The sequence below is a fragment of the Triticum urartu genome, chromosome 6A (assembly GCF_056163025.1).
Source record: "Triticum urartu cultivar PI428250 chromosome 6A, HENAU_Tu73, whole genome shotgun sequence".
In the NCBI taxonomy this organism is placed as follows: domain Eukaryota; kingdom Viridiplantae; phylum Streptophyta; class Magnoliopsida; order Poales; family Poaceae; genus Triticum; species Triticum urartu.
This window is the reverse complement of record NC_141878.1, coordinates 33,252,176-33,261,982: the sequence shown is the minus strand read 5'-3', so window position 1 is coordinate 33,261,982 and position 9,807 is coordinate 33,252,176. Positions and strand designations below refer to the sequence as shown.

Below are 9,807 nucleotides of genomic sequence, written 5' to 3'. Positions count from 1 at the left end.
CGACCCTTGCCAGTAAGCCGCTGCGGCTTAAAACCGCCGCCCCCGATCGCGTCACCTCTAGCACGCCAATCTCAACCCGCAACGGGCTGCCGCGGCCCGAGCCGCCTTGCCTTGTTCCTCCGGCCACTGCACCAAGCCGTTCTGGCAAGCCACCGCTGTAACCCGCCGGCGCGTTTTCTCGCTGTTGTGACCGCGACTCTGCCTCCGCCGGTGAACCGGCCTACAACTACAGAGCCACCACCCCTTTTGTCATGCTTTGAACCGCCTTTGCTGTATCCGTGGGGGCACGTTGAGCCGGCCGACTGATTTTTTCGACGCTACAGCCGTTGACGAGCCTCTACAATTGCTGGAGGTGTTTGAAGCACTGTATAACATGGTTGCGTGCAAGGCTTTTCAGTTTTTGCAAGCAATACGGAAAGCCATCTACACTACAAGTCAAAATTCTTTGTGTTCGGCTGCTATGCAATGTCGGGATAGAAGCAGTATTTTCCAAAGACGGCAATGATGCAGGAAAGAATACGGAGCAGTTTCAAAAAAAAGAGAAAAAAAGGGGGCCCCGACCTCGAGGGAGACCCGGACGTGGATAAGTCAAGCCTGCTACGATTTGGAGAGCCACCCACGACCGTGACTCACCTTGCTCCGCACCTGTGAGCCGCCGCCCCGAGCAGTTTCGTTATAATGAAAAAAAAACACTTTTCATCATGTCAGAAGATATACGGGGCGTTCGCGAGGTGAAGATTACACAGACTATGGCAAACTCTGGCAAAGCCCTTAAAAGGATCTAACACAAAAATTCTTGGTTATCTACGGACGCCGTATAGTGATCATCCGTCGTATAAAATCAGGTGGTATTCATCCTATATATTTTTGTTAAGTACATGTTAATTTCCTTCGACAAACAAACTACTTCGCTCTGCTGTATTTTTTTTGTATTGTTCACTACAAATGTGGTTTATACCACGGGTGTGGAGCACGTACTGACAACATTGTGCCCCGTGTTCGTTCGTGTCACATTACCCGGTAAATGGACGTGTGCAAGATGCCACCCCTATAGCCCGGTCTACGTCGACTCACCGGGACCGCGTCTACGATCGACTCGCCCGTTCGCTCCGGCTTACAATGCCGCGGCCGACTCATCTCTCCAAACCGCTTCTGATGCTGCGGTTGTTTTGCTGTCCGCCCTGCGGTCTGGCCTATTCAAAGTGTCGGGTTGACTAACGGACTTTACGCATAGATCATCTGCCGTTCACAAATATCAGGTGATATCCATCTAAATTTATCATATTAACACTTATTGTTTTTTGTCAAAGAACAAATGCTCTACCCTGTAATATTTTTACACAGGACAATTTGTTATGCCATTATACCGCGGATACGGAGTGCGTGCACTAGCATTCGTTTATGCCACGCTGCTCGACAGACATGCGTGCAAGCCGCCATTCCCGCGAGCCAGTCCGCATCAACTCGTCAGGACCGCGCGAATTGCCCAATAAAGCGCGCACAGGCCGCCGTCCCCTGCAATCCGGTCTACGTCAACATACGGCCGACTCGCCCGTCTGCACCGGCTTACAACGCCGGTGCCGACTCTCCCCGTCTGCACCGGCTTACAACACCGCGGCCGGCTCATCTGTGTTCTCCCGCGACCGACTCGGCCATGATTGATTTCAGCTTCACGATGGTGATCATCAACTCTGCGGCGCATAATTTCCGGCCTAACAAATCAGGTGAAATCCATCCATTATATTTTTATATTATATATTTCTTTCTTTAAAAGAGCAATTACTTTGGCTTGCAAGTTTTCCAATGCAGGACAAATTGTCTACTGTAAAAAGGGATTATTATATCACTAAGCTACTGAATAACTCGTGCGGTCCTCGAGTCGTCTTGAGACTTGGGGGCTACAATGACATGACTCGGGAACTCCGGGTCATTGGAGGGATTGATAACCCGGTTCCGGAGGACACCGCCATATTGATGAAAATTTAAAGGCCATCAGAAAGTTGTCGGTTCAAAATAAAGATTCCGGTTTAAAATCCGGTTCAAGAGACATCTCTCTCCCGCAAACCTTTGAATCTCTCAAATCCGGTTCAAACATCCGGCTCAAGGTAAATTTGTCTGTTACAAAGCTGCTTTTGAAGCTCTCAAATCTGGTTCAAACATCCGGCTCAAGGACAATCTATATCCCACAAAGTTTTGAAGCTTTCAAATCCGGTTTTAAAGTTCCGGTTCAAAAAGAATTAATCTCTCGCAAGATTCGAGTTCTCGGAAAAGATTAAAGGTTGCCAAAGAGAACTTGCTGCCATAATGCGCGGTTCAAACATGGGTATCCTGCTTTACGACTTATCTTATTATGGTCACTTGGGGGCTTCCTGCTCATCGAGCATAGCTGTCGGTACCCTCTTGATCAGCGCGATGCCAAAATTTATATGGTCACTTGGGGGCTTCCTGTTCGTATTCGAACCAAAGAGAACATAGCTCTCGGTACCCTCTTGATCGGCACACTACCAAACTCACTAGGGGGCTTCTTGATCGTATTCGAATCATAGCTTAACCCCTTTTGGGTCCGACTTGGATCGTATTCGAATCAGGGTCGTTAAAAACCTCTCAAGGTCATTTGGGGGCTTCCTGTTCAAACATAGGTCGTATTCGAACCAAAGAGAACATAGTTATCGCTACCCTCTTGATCAGCGCAACGCCAAAGCCACTGGGGGCTACATGATCGTATTCGTATCCTGGCTTAACCCCTTTGGAACGGTTTACTGATCGTATTCGAATCAGAAACCTCGATTTTTATTAGGTTTAAGTTTTTGCAAACAATCTTTGGTTTTGTCTTGAGCCCTTTTTGCTCATATCTGAAGTATATGTGTGTGGTTTCTATTAACCTGGCTCGACTTTTGACGATAAGTCGCCATATATGACAATCATAAACATTTGGAAGTCTCGGCAGTACGATTGCGTTATCACCCTTACTGCATAGGTATCCTAAACCGGCGTACGATTCAATATCACAGGAACCAGTTTTCCAAACCGGATTATATTATTCAAATCTTTAATAGCCAACATGGCTGGATTTTTCATGGTTATCAATAACCAATATTATGATTGAGGTTTTCAAAGTCGCTTCAGCGCGATGAATATTATTTTATCAATGGATATAATTTATTCTACAATGGAAGGAATAGTCCCGAGTCGCTGCAGGCTTACGACCCAGCACTTGGGGGCTACATTATTCAAATTGAGATTACATCAAAATATGCAAGTCCCATGTCACTGCCACCATGCACCATGGCACTTGGGGGCTAATGCAAAGTCATTTTTACTGGCCTTATTGAAGACCTGACTCATCACATTATAATGAGCCGGCCCTTGGGGGCTACCAATTGCTCCTGTCAAAATTCAAGGTACACAAGCCTCAGTCCATTATATTGAAAGATCCACTACTCAATTGGTAGAGTACAAAGCTCTTAACCTTATGGACGTGGGTTCAAGCCCCATGGTGGAGATTACATCATATGATGTTATTATCAATGAATTATATACAAAGTCCCAGCTCAGTATTATCTTACCGAGCCGGCCCTTGGGGGCTACACGTTGCTGCTCAAGTCTACATGATCATATTTACAAAGTCCCTGCTCATTATTTCTTAATGACCTGACCCTTGGGGGCTACATTGGTTGAAGTTTTTATGGGCATCAGGCAATTACAAGTCCCAGGTTGCTGCAAGCATGACAACCCGACACTTGGGGGCTACATATATGAAGTATTCAGTCTTTACTAGTGACTGAGATGAACAAACATGGATTTCTTCAAAGTGGTAGTATTTATATTGAAGCAAGTCTTAAGCCATCACTTTGTTCTGCTCAAGACTTGGGGGCTACAGATAATATGGATATAAGGGAGAAATGTTTTCCAATTTTCAGTTTTGAGCAAACCAGATTGACCCGGTGTCTGCAACAATCATGACCCGGCGTCCCCAACAATCATGACTCGGCGTCACCAATAACTATGACCCGGCGTCGGCAACAATTATTACCCGGTGCTATCAATATTTACAAACCGGATATTTTGGCAATGATAAACCGACAAGTTCTACAAGCCGGCTGAAAATCAGATGAGTATTTCAAGACCAATATTTTTTTAAGCATTGGGAGCTGAATCAAATATTCTTCACAATATATTTCTGTGAGAAGCCAATTGATTATGAAGCTGGTCTATTGACCCGGACTTTCTAGAAGGAGGAAATAACAAGGACTTAAGGGTGATCAGGATCAGTTTAACATGGATAAATCCAAATTAAACTGGGGGCTAATGTCGGGGATATACCCCGCGGTATGACCCGGCCGGAAATATGACCCGACCGGACTTGGCGGCACACAGAGACCCGGCACGTATTTGGTGACTTACTGATGACCCCAACGGCGGGTCAGATAGAAGATTAGGCCCAAGGCCCAGAAGGCCAGCTCATGTTATGGTGGGCCGATTTACGAGGAAAGGCATAAGGAGTTTTCCCTTAAGGGGGCAGACTAGGATTCCACTTGTAATACACTAGTCCTAATCCTAATAGGACTCCACATGTAATCCGCCCCTTCAACTTATAAAAGGAGGGGCAGGGCACCCCAAGAGGGACAAGCAAGAAACAATAATCTCTAGGGCTAGACACAATTAGAGGAGAGCCGTCTTACCGGTGACTCTTTCATAAGCATAATGAGATCTAGCCACAAACAGCATGTAGGGCTATTACCGGATGATGTTTCCCGGGGCCTGAAGCTGTCTAAATCCTTGTTTTGTGTTGCGTCTCTTGATTCCACTCAACCCCTCTCAAGCTACTACAAAGATGCGTTGGCCTCACGATTAAGTCCTCACACTAGGACATCTGCCGTGACAATTCCACGACACATACTGAATGAAAAAATAGGCTGGAGTTCAAAAAAGTTTAAAAAACATTGAAGTGCCTGTGTAACAGATGAGTTCTCGTCCGAAACCCTGATACTTCGAAAGAGATTGTCCAGTTTGTACAGGAGGTGCATCCAGTTTTTGTCGTGACCCTGTCTACTCTTTTACACATGCTATGTGGGTGAAATGATGATACCATGCCAAGTTTCAACATTTTCAGAGTTCATTTTGTAGTGATTTTCAATTTCACAGTCATTTAGCTCTCTAAACAAATCGGTAAATGACTGAAAATGAGCAAATGATGTCAGAAAGGGTTGAGAGTTGATGACGTCGCTTTGAATGCTGCATACGGAATGCAAAAAAGTCTAGAGTTCAAATAAGTTTTAAAAAATGAAGTAACCGCGTAACAGACGAGTTCTTGTCCGAAACCCAGATACTCCGAAAGAGATTGTTCAGTTTGTACACGAAGTGCGTCCAGTTTTTGTTGTAACCCTCTCTACTCTTTTGCACATGCTATGGCGGTGAAATGATGATACCATGCCAAGTTTCAACATTTTCAGAGTTCATTTTGTAGTGGTTTTCAATTTCACGGTCATTTAGCTCTCAAAACAAATCGGTAAATGAATGAAAAATAGCAAATGATGTCAGAAAGCGTTGAAAATTGATGACGTGGCTTAGAATGGTGCGTACTGAACACAAAAAAAATCTGGAGTTGTAATAAGTTTAAAAAATGAAGTGCTTGTGTAACAAATGAGTTTTCGTCCAAAACCAGCCCTTATACTTCCAAAGAGATTGTCCAGTTTATACACGAAGTGCATCCAGTTTTTTCCGTAACACAAAAAGTCCGGAGTTGTAATAAGTTATTGAAAATAAGAAAGATGCGCAATGCTCGTTAATTAGCTTCAAGCCTTTCGGAATAGTGTAGAATGCTCTGCACATAGCTCTGTGCAATCTATGCTATTCTGAAAGGCTTGAAGCTAAGCAACATGCAGGTGAGCATTGCGCCTCTCCTTCATCATCTATGCACTTATGGCTTATAAACCGCTCCTACTGCCTCTCTCTTCGCGAGGTGGGACTAAAAATCAGCTTACTAAGAAACTCTAGTACCGATTCATGCCATGAACCGGTACTAAAGGTGTTCGTGGGGCCCCAGCTCGAGCACAACCTGACACAACCTCATTAGTACCGGTTTGTGGCATGAACCGGTACTAAGGTTACCCACGAATCGGTACTAATGATCTCTGCCCGCCTAGCCGTTGGAACCGGCACTAATGGACATATTAGTGCCGGCTCAAATTCAAACTGGCACTAATGTGCTTTACATTTGACCCTTTTTCTACTAGTGAGATCAAGAGAGTGTTCAAGATGTTCCCTCAAGAGACAACAAAATCTTAGTGTGAATAATGTCATCTGAGTTACACCGTCATTCATAAAATGTGTTAACTTCATTACTCTAGATGCTTGGTCATGTATTGATAGTAATAGCCCGTGTGACATGTAGTAAAAAGTGTTAACTTCATTACTCAAATGCATAGTCATAAATTGATAGTAATGTCTCATGTAACATATAGTCACACTACTAGGGAAAACCCTAGTAATAGCGCGGGTTTTGGGGCTATTAGCAGCGCGGGCAGCCGCGCTACCAATAAGGCGCTATAGCTAACTGTTAGTAGTAGCGCAGTCCGTACATACGCTACTACTCTAGACTGTATCAGCAGCACATTTTTGAAACGCGCTACTATTAATTAGTTGTAGTGATTTCCTTGCCCCGCACTACTGCTATATATTTCATCATTTCCCCTGGCTTCCTACCCCGTTTCAGCTTCAATAAACAGCAATTTCCAGATACTAGGTACTACTAGATATCAATTTCATAAAGCATTATAGGTACTAGGTAGTACTCCCTTGGTTCCAAATTACTCCTCGTGGTTTTAGTTCAAATTTGAACTAAAACCATGACGAGTAATTTGGAACCGAGAGAGTACTAGATAATAATTTCATATATACTCAACATGCATCCTCAAGCAGTACAAGGTGATATCGACGACCATCATCATATGTAGTTCTAGATAATATCGACGATGATCATCATATGTAGTTCTACATGATATCGACGACGATCATCATATGTAGTTCTAGATGATATAGCCACACACACACATGTAGTTCTAGATGATATCGACGACGATCATCATCCTCAAGCCTGGGCGGTTGGTGTTCCTGATAGTAATTAGGATGGCCTGTCCAACACGAAGATTCTTGCCAACAAGGAATCTCTTCCACCCAACCGAGTTTAAGTGTGTGCGACTGTCTGTGTCCATGCGATAAGTACAGGTGGTGACGGTGCCCCTTGCGGTAAGGCGTACTCCAGCTGAGCCTTCTTCATCAGGCTCGATACCACAACTCACAGATAGGTTCTTTGGCAATTTCTGAATAAGAAAAACATATCAATTAATAAATAGCCTCGCACATACTCTTGCAAATATATTTCTATTAAGTCTAGATTTCTACACTATCAAAAGACACAGTACTACGCATTTGTACTAACTAATCATGAATTCTACTAATAAGTATATATGGATTATCTACACTATTAATAGTTCATTGGATTCTACACTAATAAGAGCATGTGATCAGACTCTACACTAAAGCATATCATCGACTAGATTCCACAAAGCATATCATTGGACTCTACACTAAGCATATCGTCGGATTCGCTAAGCATATCATCGAATAATTTGCATTTGTAAGTATAACAATAAAGCATATAATATATATATCATCAAATTACTACAGGAAGATTGACCATCATTGGACTCCACAGATACCATTTCATGCCGATCGACCATGGTACTTGTCAGGCGGGTCACGAATGGCACCCCGACAAAGTCATCACGTGGCGGAATTATGTCCCATAGGTTGCACACCTCCTCCTCGCTCAGCCTCATTCTTTGAGCTATGATGGCTTCATGAAGTGGGTTCTCATCATCTTCATCGAGTGGGTCCTCATTATCTTCATCATCTTCGTCATCTTCCACCAGGTTGAGATAAATGACAGCCAGCTTGGGTGTTTCTGCTCTGTAGGAGAAGCTGATCAACTCACCACCAGTAAGACGCATGTGGGCAAGGAAACTGGCCCATCCATCTCCTCCAATCTGCGACATATTGCATCCTTTCTCGACCTCCATAGTGTACGGCCCCCCAGGAGCCTCAAATGTCACAGTGTCTCCTGTCAGCTTGTTGAATTTCAACCTCACATTGCATGGGACGATCTGTGTAAAAAAGCAAAATGACACAATGTAGTAATGCCAACACTAAAAATAAAATAGTTGTTACATTTCATCTAATTTCTTACCGCCGCATGACGAAAACTCGGCTGGAAGTAGATGCCGAACAGCTTGCCAGTTGCAAGGCTGCTGGTGCACCTTGACTTGCACAGTCGACATAGTGGTGGTGGTGGTGGCACCATTTTCCTAAAGCAATATGAGCAAAGGATTAACGATTCACTTCACAGGAAAGAAAAACAGTAGCATGTGATATTTTTGGTTCTTCCGCGAGAAGCAATTTTATGGACAAAGCATTTCAGTGGCACCTATTGCCAAAAAAACTTTTCACAAATATCTACCAAAATAAGGGTACGAACTACCAAGACATTTCATCTCATCTGGCCCCTATTGCCTAAGATAATTGATTAAAAAAACAAGTGGCAAATTAACTAAATTGGCACCTTCATTTTGCCAAAAAATAACTTATTACAAAAAAACAAAAGCATCTACCTATCCATGTACAGAAAAATAACAATAAAATGGTGCATACTAAATCAACTAAATCAACTAGCCTACTAAATCCACTAGCATACTAAATCAACTAAATCAAGATGTTCTAAATCAACTAAATCAACTAGCCTACTAAATCAACTAAATCAACTAGCCTACTAAATCAACTAAATCAACTAGCCTACTAAATCAACTAAATCAAGATGTTCTAAATCAAGTAAATCAACTACATACTAAATCAACTAAATTAAAATGTTCTAAATCAACTAAATCAACTAGCCTACTAAATCAAAATGTAGCAGGGAGGAGGGGTTGTGGATGGAGGAGGGAGGAGGGAGAAGAGAGTAGGACAGAGGAGGAAGACGGAGCGAGGAGGGGCCAGCCGGCAGCGAGTGGAGGGAGGATGGAGAAGGAAGGCGGAACGAGGAGGGGCCGGCCAGCGGCGACTAGAGGGAGGACGGAGGAGGAGGCTGGTACCGAGTCCAACGAGGAGGAGGAGGTGGCGGCGGCGCAGATCGGAGGAGGGGCGACGGGGGAGGACCAGCGTGGGGGGTTGAGGGGGAGATCGAGTGAGTGTGAGTGTGAGTGGATCGAATAGGTCGGAGAGTGGGGGAGATGGAATGGCTTAGTAGTAGCGCGCTATAGCAAAAGGCGCAACTGCTAAACGACCTAGCAGTAGCGCCTTTCACAAAGAGCGCGCTACTGCTATGTGTCAACATGTAAAAATAGACATCAAAAATACATTGATCATCAATGATCTTTTTGTGTACAATCTGATTTGTCAATATGAGTCCTCACTAGTTTAGGAACTGCTGTAGACTCATATTGCGGCCACAAATTTTACGCATAGAGTTCAATGAAGACCAAGTGGTTGTGAAAGTTTGAGAAGTAACATATTTAAGGTGGTACAAACTCTCTTCACGAAGCGAGGTGGGACTAAATTTTTTAGTAAACTTATCAGTAGCGGTTATTGTGTAAATGCGCTACTACTATGGTCCCTAGCAGTAGCACTCTTCATGCAAGTGTGCTGCTACTAGAACTAGCCTCGCGACGGCGTCGTGGCAATTATAGCAGTAGCGCGTCTTAGAGTGGGCGCGCTACTGATACATTCATTTCAGCAGCGAGGTTTGTGCGCGAG

General features: G+C 43.9%; 1 protein-coding gene across 1 annotated transcript; it reads right to left on the bottom strand.

The window, feature by feature from the left end:
* Positions 1–7,061: 7,061 nt before the first annotated feature.
* Positions 7,062–8,346, bottom strand: LOC147963560 (uncharacterized). The gene is made up of 3 exons (XM_087526568.1): positions 8,249–8,346; positions 7,722–8,165; positions 7,062–7,322 (listed from the first exon to the last, which is right to left on the bottom strand). The coding sequence occupies exons 2-3, from the start codon at positions 8,079–8,081 to the stop codon at positions 7,062–7,064; spliced, it is 621 nt and encodes a 206-aa protein (XP_087382694.1). The 5' UTR covers positions 8,082–8,165; positions 8,249–8,346.
* Positions 8,347–9,807: the final 1,461 nt, after the last annotated feature.

Excerpts from the sequence above, each read along its gene's own strand:
- LOC147963560 (XM_087526568.1), bottom strand. The coding sequence starts at position 8,081 with ATGGAGGTCGAGAAAGGATGCAATATGTCGCAGATTGGAGGAGATGGA. Across the intron at positions 7,323-7,721 it reads TGGTCGATCGGCATGAAATG|AAATTGCCAAAGAACCTATC; the intron begins GTATCTGTGGAG and ends TTTCTTATTCAG.